Source organism: Taudactylus pleione, unplaced genomic scaffold (genome assembly GCF_031769625.1).
Source record: "Taudactylus pleione unplaced genomic scaffold, aTauple2 ptg000398l, whole genome shotgun sequence".
Taxonomy (NCBI): domain Eukaryota; kingdom Metazoa; phylum Chordata; class Amphibia; order Anura; family Myobatrachidae; genus Taudactylus; species Taudactylus pleione.
This window is the reverse complement of record NW_028284800.1, coordinates 3,308,111-3,323,032: the sequence shown is the minus strand read 5'-3', so window position 1 is coordinate 3,323,032 and position 14,922 is coordinate 3,308,111. Positions and strand designations below refer to the sequence as shown.

Genomic DNA, 14,922 nt, shown 5'->3' with positions numbered 1-14,922 from the left:
TGTGGGACAGGTATGTGGAGGTGTAAATGATGTAAGACAGGTTCGTGGAGGTGTAAATTATGTGGGACAGATATGTGGAGGTGTAAATGATGTGGGACAGGTACGTGGAGGTGTAACTGATGTGGGACAGGTATGTGGAGGTGTAAATAATGTGGGACAGGTACGTGGAGGTGTAAATGATGTGGGACAGATATGTGGAGGTGTAAATGATGTAAGACAGGTTTGTGGAGGTGTAAATTATGTGGGATGGGTATGTGGAGGCGTAAATGATGTGGGACAGGTATGTGGAGGTGTAAATTATGTAAGACAGGTTTGTGGAGGTGTAAATTATGTGGGATGGGTATGTGGAGGTGTAAATGATGTGGGACAGGTATGTGGAGGTGTAAATTATGTAAGACAGGTTCGTGGAGGTGTAAATTATGTGGGACAGATATGTGCAGGTGTAAATGATGTGGGACAGGCAAGTGGAGGTGTAAATGATGTGGGACAGATATGTGGAGGTGTAAATGATGTAAGACAGGTATGTGGAGGTGTAAATGATGTGGTACAGGTATGTGGAGGTGTAAATTATGTGGGACGGGTATGTGGAGGTGTAAATGATGTGGGACAGATGTGTGGAGGTGTACATTATGTGGGACAGGTATGTGGAGGTGTAAATGATGAGGGACAGATACGAAGAGGTGTAAATCATGTGGGACAGATACATGGAGGTGTAAATGATGTGGGACAGGTACGTGGAGGTGTAAATGATGTGGGACAGGTACGTGGAGGTGTAAATGATGTAAGACAGGTTCGTGGAGGTGTAAATTATGTGGGACAGATATGTGGAGGTGTAAATGTTGTGGGACAGGTATGTGGAGGTGTAAATGATGTGGGACTGGTTCGTGGAGGTGTAAATGATGTGGGACAGGTATGTGGAGGTGTAAATGATGTGGGACAGGTTCGTGGAGGTGTAAATTATGTGGGACAGGTTCGTGGAGGTGTAAATGATGTGGGACAGGTATGTGGAGGTGTATTGATGGGAGAGGTTTTTGAACTTGCAGATGAGGGGTAAAAGTGTTTATTTTTAACTTTTTACAAACCTGTATAAAACTTTGAAAAACTACTATACAGATATTTTCCCGTGCCCAAAAATGCTGGAAAGATTTTCATTTGCTGAAAAACACTTGCTTCCTGTCATTTTTCCATCAATAAATAAAAAGTGCAAAATCAGTCATTTGACACTAAGCCTCCTGCTATCACAGTTGTAGCTTTTTGGGGGTTCAGGGTGGTTTCCTCACCTTTTTAATGCACTTCTCCTAGGTCGCATTTTGTAGAAAAGTTGCGCACCTTAATGTGGGATGTAGTTAGGATATCGGCGGGCGCTATCCCGCCCGCTGATATCCCGAAAGCCATATCCCGACATGGGACTAAAGATAGGTGTCGAAATCCCGATGCCTATCATTAGCCCCACTACTAAATCCCGACACCTTGCTTACCGAATGTCTTAGCGTGTAGGGTTAGCTTTAGGGACTCCTGGGGGGACTTAGGGTCTCCCTGGGAGGGTTAGGGTAGAGAAAGGGCTTAGGGGTTAGGGTCAGCCCCCCCCAGGAGGGTTAGGTTTAGGGTGTGGGGAAGGGGGGTAGGGTTTAGGCACTAATGGGGGGAGGTTAGGGTTAGGCACTAGGGGGGAGGTTAGGGTTAGGCACCCCTAAGGGAGGGTTAGGATAGGGAAAGGGGAGGGTTTATCTGATGCTGTCGGGATTCCAACTCGTCGGGCTGCCGCTGTTGGTATTTGATCCGGCGGCTAAACAGCCGCCAGCATTACATACCGATTACCCCTAGGGTGCACGCATTCGTGCGTATGCGTGTTGCGTGAAACAAACTCGTATTTGCAAACTCGCTCCTATTTGGATTGAGCCCTTAGAATTACATGGCAACCCTTGTGTACAGAATGGTCAGTAAGTTGAGTACAGAATGATCAAGAATGATCATGAAGTTGAGCACAGAATGATCAGGAATTTGAGCACAGAATGATCAGGAAGTTGAGCACAGAATGGTCAGGAAGTTGAGCACAGAATGGTCAGGAAGATGAGCACAGAATGGTCAGGAAGATGAGCACAGAATGGTCAGGAAGATGAGCACAGAATGATCAGGAAGTTGAATACAGAATGATCAGGAAGTTGAGCACAGAATGATCAGGAAGTTGAGCACAGAATGGTCAGGAAGTTGAGCACAGAATGGTCAGGAAGATGAGCACAGAATGGTCAGGAAGATGAGCACAGAATGGTCAGGAAGATGAGCACAGAATGATCAGGAAGTTGAATACAGAATGATCAGGAAGTTGAGCACAGAATGATCAGGAAGTTCAGCACATAATGATCAGGAAGTTGAGCACAGAATGGTCAGGAAGTTGAGCACAGAATGGTCAGGAAGATGAGCACAGAATGGTCAGGAAGTTGAGCACAGAATGATCAGGAAGTTGAGAACAGAATGATCAGGAAGTTGAGCACATAATGATCAGGAAGTTGAGCACAGAATGGTCAGGAAGTTGAGCACAGAATGGTCAGGAAGTTGAGCACAGAATGGTCATGAAGTTGAGCACAGAATGGTCAGGAAGTTGAGCACAGAATGATCAGGAAGTTGAGCACAGAATGGTCATGAAGATGAGCACAGAATGATCAGGAAGTTGAGAACAGAATGATCAGGAAGTTGAGAACAGAATGATCAGGAAGTTGAGCACAGAATGGTCAGGAAGATGAGCACAGAATGATCAGGAAGTTGAGCACAGAATGGTCAGGAAGTTGAGCACAGAATGGTCAGGAAGATGAGCACAGAATGGTCAGGAAGATGAGCACAGAATGGTCAGGAAGATGAGCACAGAATGGTCAGGAAGTTGAGCACAGAATGGTCAGGAAGTTGAGCACAGAATGGTCAGGAAGTTGAGTACAGTCAGGAAGATGAGCACAGAATGGTCAGGAAGTTGAGCACAGAATGGTCAGGAAGATGAGCACAGAATGGTCAGGAAGATGAGCACAGAATGGTCAGGAAGTTGAGCACAGAATGGTCAGGAAGATGAGCACAGAATGGTCAGGAAGTTGCATCACTGATTTAATTTTATGGTAAACAATAACAACTACCAGCAATTGCTAAAAAAAACAAAAAAAAACTTATTTGAGAAACATATGCAAACTCCAAATTGTACTTTTAATCTATTTACCCACTGAGACACTAGTCATTAACAAAAAAGATTAGTAAATTAACAGCATCATTAAACATCTGTCTACAATTCAGCAAACACTATAATCTGAGACTGAGTCACTGTTGAAAAGACCAGTACAGAGCGCAGGGAATCTCTCAGCGTCAGGAAGTGTGTATCTATGCAACAGTAGGTCAAGCACAATTTTCTATTGTGACTCAAAGCAATAATGTCTATAAAATGAAGGTGGTAATGATAAAGTCAAGAACGGCAGACACTGTGCTGCTGGTCCGTTATCATATATCAGTATAATTAAATGGTATAGGACATCTAGATTCATAGTAGGAGTCTCTGCTTCTTAGTAGACTGACAACTCTGTGATGACGCAACACTTGATGATGTTTATCATTAATGCAGCTGGTTTGCTGCTTATCACACATATGAAAATCCAGCAGGCGCTCACGGCTGAGGAAAAATAACTAACTTAGAACTAAACTGTTTGTTGTTGTTGTTGTTTTTGTTTTTTTAAGAAAGTAATTTGATGTGCCTGCAGATTATCTGTGCTGTATTTTTTTATTGGAACATATCAGAATATAGGGCCTGATTCAGCAGAGGACGCATTTTGTTGCAATGCGATCTGGGCGCGATATTAGCATTGCAGTATACGATCATAGCGCAGGGATGTATAAAAGAGCACCTGTGCTGGATTGCTGTGCATGCACGGTCTGCAGACATGCGTGCGTGGTCATCATTGCTCCGGAACCCTCTCCCGGTAATTTTAACAAAGTGTAGCCCATGGGCTACAGCAGCACAACACCATCTTCAAATGGCGTTAGTTGCGGGGACCAAGCTGCTTGGTAAATCCGATAGCATCGCATTCCCCCGAGAAACCTATAGGGGTTGTGACTGCCATCAGAAATGGAGGGATATCTGCTTTGGTGCCTCCATAATACATCTGTGGGGATACTAAATATTTGCAGGTATCCCCCGAAAATGGGTGTTTTCAGGGAACATGCTGCAAATATTTAATGGATAAATAGTAGAGATGTACAGTTCGGTTCTCCAGAAAACCAAATCCACCAGAATTTCATGAATCCGGGTAAATCTGAGTCGCGGTTCTAATCTCCTGAGGAGATCTGGGTAGCGGTTCTGATCTTTTTGTGGTTTGGATTGCATAAATTACATGATTTTAGCTGTTTTTAAAACTTTTTATCTATTTTTTATTTAAAAATCCAGATCCAAAACCAAAATACTTGAGGGTGGTTTGCAAAACCAAATCCAGATCCAAAACCTTGAAGGAGATACAGATCCAGAACCAAAACCAATATCAAAACATGGGGATCAGCGCACATCCCTAATAAATACTTAGGCCCCATAGAGAGAACGGCTTTTCTCTCTTTAATAAAAAGACACTTTATTAACAGGCATGGGGGTAATTTTACTAAGATTCGAGTGTGGTCGAGTTTTTTAGTTTTTAACTCACTTTGCTTCACCAAAACTTGGGTGAGTTTTCCCTTATCAAACTCGCAAATTTACTAATAAGTGAGTTTAGCTGAAAGTGAGTTTTTCAATGGTGAAGCAGATTGAGTTTTTTCTTCCAAATTGCGAGTGTAGAGGAGAGTTTATAGGTGAGTTTAAGGAGAGTTTAGGTGAGATTACTCACCCGAGACTGCAGTGTTTTCTCTCTTTAAAACTCACCCGAGCAAGCAGCCTGCACATATCAGTGAGATATGTGTAAGCTGCTTATGTATTAAGACCTGTAAAAAATGGGTTAAATAATATTACAAATAAAATGACATAAGGTCACCCCCCTAAAGCTTAACCAGCCCCGGAATTGCCAGCCTGTCCTGGTACCTAAAATTACAAGGAACAAAACGAGTAGGGTTCCACCGTAAATTAGGTACCAGCACCAGGCTGCAGGGTCAGTCCTGGTTTTAATTATAGGGGTAAAAAATTTGCGTAGGGGTACCATTAAACTTAAAACTAGCACTGGACCTTTTCTAGCGGGGGGCTGATGCCACAGCCAGGGGTGCCCTTTCACCGGGTCCCCCAGCCGCAGCCCTGACCGCTAGTCAGCTCAGGCCAGGGAACCCTGGGGAGTTGGGGACCCCTCCAATAAAGGGGACCCCCTCTCCAGGGCACCCCTGGCCTAGGCTGATAGCCCGGGGCTATCCCCGCCCCCCCTGGGTGGTGGGTGGCGGGTTGATAGTGTATGTGTAGCGTGCAAAAAATAGATTAATTCACATTGTCTTTACAGTGGAACTACAGGTCCCAGCAAACCCGGTGAAAGGGCTCCCCTGGCTGTGGCATCAGTCCCCCGCTAGAATGTGTCTGGAACTAGTTTTAAAAATAGGTGGGAACTCACGCCATTTGTTTTCAACCTATTTTTAAAACCAGGTCTGGCCCTGCTGCCTGGTGCTGGTTCTTAAATTATGGTGGAACCCTATTAATTTTGTTCCCCATAATGTTAGGAACCAGGACTGTCTGGCAAGTCTGGGGCTGGTTATGCTTTTGGGGGGGACCCTATGTCATTTTTCAAAAAATAAAACCACTTTATATTACATAAACAGGCAGAAACATACACAAATCACACTGATCTGTGTATGTTTCTGCCAAACTCGCAGCTCAGGAGATGGTCTATTTGAAACTTCTACTTCACAGTGAGTTTGCTACAATCTCACACAAGATTGGAAACTCGATTCTTAGTAAATTTGCGAGTTGCTTCTTTTTCATCTAAAGTACTTCATTATTTTGGCCAATGGTGAGTTTTTTCGAGTTTGCAAACTCACATGAGTTTTAACAGTGAAAAATTAAAACTCACTTCAAACTCACTCAAGTTTGACTTTAGTAACTTTGCGAGATGAAAAAAATGCCTAAACTCACGTGAGTTTGCAAACTCACACAAACTCGAATCTTAGTAAATTTACCCCATGGTCTCTATTTGAAAACTAAAAAAAAAGTGACATTACACTTTTGTAATACATATGCATCCTCATACATTCTTGCTGCAGTTGTGCAAAATAACCCCTCGGCACGCCAAGCCTCTTGCACCTCTGATTATGCCAGGTGTATTTTTCATGTCTGAGGGGCCTATTCATTAAACGTAAAAATTCAATGGAGATAATTAGCTTTAGAACTCTCATGGAGTTCTAGCTAATTATAGGTGGAATTCATCATTCCACCTCTCCATAAGTATCTATTCCGAAAAGCTGTCATTTTTGCGATGACAGCTTTTCGGGAAATAGATACTTTTCCCTCTCTACATTACCTTATCGCGTCTGGAAACAGTGCTGCGCATGCGCTGTTACATCTGTAAAACCAGCGCATGCGCAGCACTGCCAACAGATGCGGTAAGTTTCGTACCCCCCCTACCCCCCCCACCCCCCTACCCCCTCCGCTCACCTTCCCCCCCCCCCCGACTTACCTGTCCGCGCAGCAGCCTCGGCTCCGTCCTGCTGGTCTGTCATGTGGTTTCCCTGCAGACCACATGACAGATTAGAAAAAAAAATAATTTTTTTTTTCTTTTTCTAAACTTTCTTGTGCTCTGCTGGGGAGCACACATGACAGACCAGCCTCCGGAGCCTGAGGACGGAGCAGAGTGCCGGAGGGACTCGTCGAGGGACCTGCACACGCTGATACAGGTTAGTGGATTCTGCTATTCGCCACCTCACAGTGGCGAATAGTAACTGCATCAAATTCCGAAAATTCATAATTTTCGGAATTTGATGAATACCATAATTTCCACATCCCCATACTAATGTATGGGGAGTGTGGAAATTAACGCAGGGGGACTTAGCAAGGAGATATCTGTGATATCTCCTGTGTTAAGTCTGTTCATGAATACCAAAATAACGTTATTTAAGGAAAATGTCCTTAAAAACGTTATTTTAGTGTTGATGAATAGGCCCCTGAGTCTGTATACAAAATGTTACAATGCAGCAACAGTGGCTGTTTCCCACGCCAAATTCCATTATGCTTCGTATACGAACTCAGTCACACAGAAATATACAAGTGTCGCATATCAAACAGCACAGGCTCCTGGCGCATCCTGGTCGGATCACATTGCGACAAAGAAGAATTTTTGGCCGAAAAAGTCGCCGGGCGCTAATAGAGTCGCACGGGACTTGGCGGCTTACTCGCGCCACATGTATTCAGGCTAGATGTATGAGGACACATCTGTAGCGTCTCTGTATGGAAATATTATTAGACAATATAAGAACCTTGGTAATCATTTGCAGGGTATTAGAAATGAATACAACTATAGTTACATGTCTTTATTGAGCAGCTATTAAAACTTCTAATAAGCATGTTTACTGGTTTATTTTAGCTACACAAAGTGAAGCAGCTGACAGGATGTATCACTGATGAAGCAGCACACCTGCTGTAAGAAACACAAGAGACCCTCAAGCAGCCAAATCAGGAAACCCCCAGCTCGCCTCCTGTTCCATGATGAGTGGATGCATTGGGAGATGGATACTGAAACATAGTTGTATTGTCCACCCGATAGCCACATACACATTCAGAGTCAAGGTCACAAAAGAATCTCCTCACATGATCGCATGTTATTTCCTATCAAAGCAGTTTATCCTGCTCAAGGTTATATTTCAATACTGAAATTCCGATTTGGAAAGTACATTTAATATGTGGATTATTGAAGAAGAGGAAGCAGTGGAAGCAGATCAGAAGAATACACTTAAAATCTAGTAAGAACATCTTAGTGTAAACTCTCACTATATAAATCTTGAATGAAGTGTTTTATGTCACTACTTTTAATAGTTATTAATTCTTATTATAGATCCAAAACAAGCAATGGACAGACGATTGGTACTTACTTGAGACATATGAATACGTTACATTTTTAAACTAAGATACAGCTAAATAATTACAGACCACAATAGCCTGAGATGAGAGTGATAGCGTTAGGGCTTACCTCTTTACTGTTCTCAACATCTGTGAAAATACTCTGTTCATCGTCTTCATGGTACTCTGCATCAGATTCACCCAAGGCAATAGGCACGCAGACAGAGAGACGAGGGTTGGTCATGTAATCGTCACCTTCACTAACGACATATTTGTCACCATTCTTAGAAATGCGTTCATTGGTATTATTCCCTTCCCGGTAATCGTCCTTTTCTTTCCCAGTGTCGCCTACGTTCATGTGATTGTTCAGATTGATGTTGTTGATGTTCCTGTTCTTTCTAGACAGGCTTGTTATAAAAGTGTCCCCAGTTTTTTTGGGCTTGGTGAATAAGTTGCAGAAAAAATCTAAGACGGTTTGTTTAGCAAAGGAAATGCCCCTTTGCATTCTAGCAAAAGCAATCTGCAGGTTGTTCATTTCTCCATCATCATCTGGGGCAGATAAATTATCTGAGCTGAACGAGCTTAGCAGAAGAGCCAAGAAGAGGTTCAGGACCTGTAAAGTATAATAAGGGAATTAAATAGTTATAGCATATACTCATAGTTATTTTCCAAAGCAAAACATTATATCAATAAAAAACCCTGTAATTTCATATTCACACAAACAAAAGAGTTTAGCACGATTGCACGCCATTAATAAAGTCGCTTGTGGAATTCTGGAGCTAAAGTAAAACAAACAATTAACACCTGTAGAAAGTATTTACTGAAGTCTGAGTTGCACGGAAAACAAAAACTACTTCATAATAGATCTAGAGAAAATGTAGCAGTTTTCAGTGTTTTCATAACAACCAATCAGCACTTAGGCCCGTATTCAATTTGGAGCGAAAAGCCGGAATTGGCAAAAAAGTGTCGCCGATGTATTGCCGTATTCAATTTGAAAGACTTTCCGCCTAGGTGGAAAGTCAATGCAATGTAATAGGTGAAAAAGTTTTGCCTATGAATAGCAGGCGGAAAAAAGTGCAGAATTGGGGTTTTGGGGTACAACATTGCAGGAACCCCCGTGCAGCCTTCAGACAGTCCCCTAAAGATAAACTGTGTCAATTTTTTTTTTTTTGAAAGACTTACCCCAAAAAATCACTTTCATTTTGGGGGCGAAAAAAAAAAAGTTGGGGGACAAAGTTAAAAACTAGCGAACTAGACTCTAGGGGGGTCCCCAAGTATGCCCCAGGTGGTTTTTTTCATTGCAGGTGCTTGCGGCAGGTGGATTTTTTACGTTTTTAAAACTGAACTTTAGCAACTTTTAAATATGCTGGCCCCCATTTTCAAGTACCCCAAATTTGCTGGGATAAGTTATTTTCTGCAAAACAACTCCTGAATACTATTCTGCACCACTTATACAAAAACGCTATTTACCAGCTATTGAGCCCGTTTAAAAACACCAAATACCTTCAGCAAGCCATAGTTAACCCCCATGTCAGAGCATCTTTTGGGGGGTGTCAGGCTGATTTCCTCAAATCTGACATGACTTTCCGCTTGTTTAAGTTTTGTCGGGTCCCGTTTTCGCATACTTTCAAATTGAATACGGGGATACGCGGGCATGCGTGCGATACTTTTCCGCCTGCAAAACAGGCGAAGTAGGCGAAATGTCCGGGAGGCGGAAAAGTATCGCAGGTCCGCTAAATTTGAATACGGCTCATAGCTTTCATCTGTATAGAACAGTGTTTCCCAACCTTGCTCCGCAAGGCACACTAACAGTGCAAGTTTTAGTGATATTCAAGCTTGAGTACAGAAGGTCAGATCAAAATAACTGCGGTACTAATTAACACACTTGTGCTAAAGTATATCTATCCAAAACATGGACTGTTGGTGTGCCTCGAGGACCGTGGTTGGGAACCCCTGGTGTAGAGTAATGTAAACATTGAAAACAAGTGTTTGTTTGGTTGCTATGGATTAGTGCAGAGGTTCTCAACTCCAGGCCTCAAGTACTGTAACACGAACAGGTTTTTTTTTGTGTGGATTTCTTTACTCATGCACAGATGAGTTATCTATGTTGCTTGGTCAGTCATTATTCTATTAGCTTCCACAGACAGAAATCCTGAAAACATGACCTGTTGGGAAAACTTTCGGGTTGAGAACCAGTGGTTTAGTGCAATTTTGCACCAGACTGCTAATTAAGTAAATGAACATTACTATATCCTTATGGTGCATACACACGGTCAGATTTTTCCTTCAGATCTGAACGATAACGATTTAAAAATCGTTCAGTCGTTCATATCTGAAGGAAAATCTGACATATCTGACATGCCTGAATGATGGACGATGAACGATGCGCGTTCCCGTTTGTCAGATAACGATATCTGACATCTGATGTGTTTGCAGTCAGACTTGGACGATTCCATTCATTTTAATGCAGTCAAAAATCGCTCAATCGTTCAAATCGTTCAAAACTTTTGGTAAAATCGTTCAAATTGTTCAAATCGTTCTATCGTTCATCTGACAAATCTGACAAATCTGACCGTGTGTATGATCCATTAGTTGTAGGTTCTAGTCAGACTTCAGTTTTATCTAAGCTGTACCATATTTGAAAGCTATTTTGAATATATATTTAAACATTCAACTACCTTAATTTAATAATTTTACAATACTACTGTATGTGTGTTAGATAAAGGGCCTGATGCAGAGTTAAACACAGTTTGGTCACAGACCTTTACATTTTGCATGTACTGAAATATAAACAGATAACTGCATACTACATTATTTATATTGCACTCAATTGATGCTATTGATTAAATTCCGGCCTGGTTGGTGGGGGAAAGACTGGAGGGTTCAGTCATTGCTTAGACTTTTCAGATTTCACTTACCTATCCATTTCCAGATACGGCACCAACATTCCAGGAAGCAGGGAGTGAGCTTCAGAGGAATCGTTATGTAATGCCGGCAGTCCTGTCAAAATACCAGCAGCGGCCTCCCGATGGTTGGTATCCCAACAAGGGTCGGGTAAGTATACTTACCCTTCCCCCTCCTCCCCCTAACCCTCCCTACCCCGCACCCTTCCCCTCCCCTTCCCGTTAGTGCCTAAACCTAAGTTTCCCCCCTCGTGCCTAACCCTAACCCCCCCCCCAGTGGTGCCTAACCCCCCCAAAACCTAACCCTAATCTTGCTACACTGCCTAAACTTAACACTCCCCTCCCTCCGCGGCTCACAGCTAAGGGCGCCCCGGACTTACCTCGTTCGGGCTGGCGTCCTTCTGGATTCCGGCATCGGAATTAAAACAGGAGTTGGTATTTTGATGCCTACCTTAAGTCCTGTGTCGGACTTTCAGCGTCGGGATTCAGACGCTTCAGACACCAACAGCAGGTAGTGAAAGCTGCAAGAGTACATAGGGCAGTTCTTACTATGAGTGACTGTGCCAGTCAGAACTTTATTATCTCTGCTAGAACAATTGGGAGATATGTCTGCTCCACATTGCTCAGCTTATGCAAGTAGCAATGTCTGTGTATTTGAAGTGGATAGGAAGGCATTAGTGGGTGCACATGGGTCCTTGGGTCCAGGGGGGCCCACACTGCACACCCTGCATGCATATAATTATACTTACCTCTCCTGAGTACCAAGTCAACCAGCAATGTAGAGCAGCAGAATTCACTGGGAAAATGGAGATTTGCTCATGTGCAGTAGATTAGTCACCTGTAATATGGTGCGGAAGCCATGTTTAGAGAGACATGTGCATGTGTAGTAGACCCAGGCACAAAACATTGCCCCTTTCATGATGGTTCCGAGCCTTCCGGTGGTGTAACATGGACACAACTCCTCTAGAAATCCTGCACTTGTCCCTGCAGATCCCTGGTGTGCCCCACGAATGGCCAGCTTGTGCCAGTGCATGTACACATGTGATGTCACCAATTTAAATACATTTTGCTATCTTCCCTTTAGCTCTGCTATACTATAAAGCCTCTTGTGGCATGCCAACCATACACAACCCCTTCTGTCTGCTTGTTGCACACAGTACTATAGGTTCCAGTGGGCTGTGCACTAGCCACATGGATTGAGTAAGCTTAACCACTTGGTTGCAGTGGCAAACACAGGATTTCTAGAGGGGGGTTTCCAAATGCCTGATTTTAGAGTGCGTGTGGCCAGTCCATGAAGAGGGTAGAATTAGCACTTATTCAGTTTTAATATGCGTCATACAAAGTATATTGTGTGTCATAATTCCAGCATATAGAGGACCAGCAATCACAGTAATCCATTAGATGCGGCAGTAGGGCCATCCTGCCTTAGCTGAATGTTTTTATTTTAGATGTAGGCAGCATTCCAGAGCATTAGAGCAAGTCTGGGAGTCTGGGAGCTGCAGAATAACCTAGCACTGCCCTGAACATATATGTACATATTAGGCTCTATAGCAGCACATACCTAACAGTGAATGTTTTCCAGATCTCCTAGTTGGTGCACAGATGTACTTATTACTGACTGATACATGTTAAAAGATACACAGGTGGTGCTAATTATTTCATTTGTGAAGAACATGCAGAAGAACATGCAGCACTAGTAAAATTCTATTACATTACTATTTCTATCGTGGTCATGGTGTGGGCTGGGGAGGGGGGTTTCCAGGCAGATGGAAACCCCCCCTGCATTTGCCTATGCGTTGGAGCATGACACACCCCATTCAGTGGCACACAGCATTGTATGTAGTGCATAGGTGTTGCTTGAGCAATATCTCTGAAATGATTTTGCAAAAGTTGGCAAATGAATAACTGCAGAATTACATATGTGTAGGGATAGAGATGTCTTATTTCAAAGTCACTTGCATCGATAAACACTGCTCATACTGTGCAGTAGGCCTCACTTTTTGCCTCCTAAACTACTAGGGTTACAACCCCACTGCATCCCAGTGTTTAAAGATGCATGGGGATAATTTAAACTTGGGCCAAAAAGTTATATTAAAATGTATATCTTATGCAGATCATTCTTTATTAATATACAGAATAAGAAAAACATATACAAATCAATTTTGTACAACACATAACAGTAGAGTGTCAACCAAGCCTACTTGACCTTCACAAATATGGGCCCTTGAACAATACCTGCAGAACAATAGGTATAATAGCCGACAACGAGGTAACCTTTATGGTAAAGAGTAGTTGAAAGAAAAAATAAAAATGACAACTGTGATAAAATTGAACGTTACAGAATCCCTTTACAATTCCGATAGCATGTTCAATACAACAAAAAAAGCAGAACCATTTTACCTAGCCACCAGCTCTGACATGTCACCGGTAAGGTGTTCTGATTGCTATTCAAGAACAGACTGAACAAAGCCTTCAAAAATAGATCTGGACAGAAATAGAACTCAGAGGAAAAAAAATCTATTTCATGTCACATATGTTCCTATTCTGTGCAAGGAAACAAGTAACAAGACTAAGAACATATTTTCGTGGTACCACTCTGAGTGTGTGGGAGTGAGTATTCAGATTGAAAAAAAAAAAATAGAAATAAGAGAAACATTTCAAAATGGAGGCCACACGCTGGTTTCTTTGATCCAAAAGCACTGTGCCCCATGAAGTCTTAATCTGCAGCATTGTGCAATAAATTGCTAGGGTGCAGCATGGGGCTTCTGACCAAACTGTAAGCAGAACTACATTTTTGCAGCTTGATACTCATGGTTTGAGTGGGAAATTTACTTTGTAACCTTTTTTTTCCAGCGAAAAAGCTCAGCATTGACATACAATTTAAAACAACTTGAGTTCTCGTACACAGGTTTTGTGAAAAAGGCTCAATACAAATATAATTTTGCTGGAGTTTTATCCATAAAAGGATGTTTCTTCCACAAGTAAAGCATTTGCCGTGTGATAGAAGATTGTTGAATAGAAAGGAAAATTCAAAATTCACGGCAATGCATCTTCAAGATACATATAGTCGTATGAAGACATGCTATGCTCCAGGATCTGCAAGAGTAATGTTTCGACAGCTATTGTTCCAGCTCCACATAAGGTTGTATTGAACAGTCAGACCAATGGATCGTGTAGGGATGGCTATTGACCATCGATCGTTCGTAACCATCAATGTTTTTCAGCTGATGGAAAATAGTTTTACTATCGATGGAGGAGTTCCCACAGCAGAATTCCATTATTTGTACATACTGCGCATGTGCGGCCACAGTCTGTGTTCCTTTGAACATTCGTAGACACGAACAGTCAAAGGTTCAACCAGCTATGCTTTCTCTCCCATGGTTCAAAACCATCCACCTCGACCCTCGATAGTTGACCTGTCGTTTAAGTACATTTCGATCCTTGTTCATCAAACTGCAGTGATAACGAAGAGTTTTTGGGGCCTATTCATCATCGAAAGACGTATGGCCTCCGATGATGAAGTATTGAACTCGCAGGGGGGAATACTTAAGTATCCAACTCGCAGCGGGGGATAGATTACACCGGAGCAATTCATCATTGCTCCGGTGAGGGAACAACTGCTCTGAAAAGCAGCTGTCCCCTCGGTTAGTATCGCAGCTACAGATGTAGCTGCAATACTTACCTCCTCCCCATCGGCCCGGCTATGCATGCGTGACCGATGATGACCGATGATGCGTGACCGATGATGCATGCGACTCCGATGATGAAGTATTGAACTCGCAGGGGGGAATACTTAAGTATCCAACTCGCAGCGGGGGATAGATTACACCGGAGCACTTCATCATTGCTCCGGTGAGGGGACAACTGCTCTGAGAAGCAGCTGTCCCCTTGGTTAGTATCGCAGCTACAGATGTAGCTGTAATACTTACCTCCTCCCCGTCAGCCTGGCTATGCATGCGTGACCCGGGGTCACGCATGCACACAGCCGCCAAGGAGGTAATGAGGTGATGGAGGAATCCGCTTGGATCCCTCTTCGCATCC

At 42.9% G+C, this 14,922-nt stretch overlaps 1 protein-coding gene across 2 annotated transcripts in view; it reads right to left on the bottom strand.

Moving 5' to 3' along the window:
• LOC148506677 (sodium channel protein type 5 subunit alpha-like) overlaps positions 1–14,922 on the bottom strand; it is a 323,898-nt gene that overhangs the window by 115,593 nt on the left and 193,383 nt on the right. For both annotated transcript variants that reach the window (XM_088446436.1, XM_088446435.1), the window contains exon 16: positions 8,109–8,591. In XM_088446436.1, coding sequence (XP_088302562.1) covers positions 8,109–8,591 — 483 coding nt within the window. The remainder of the gene's footprint in view (positions 1–8,108; positions 8,592–14,922) is intronic.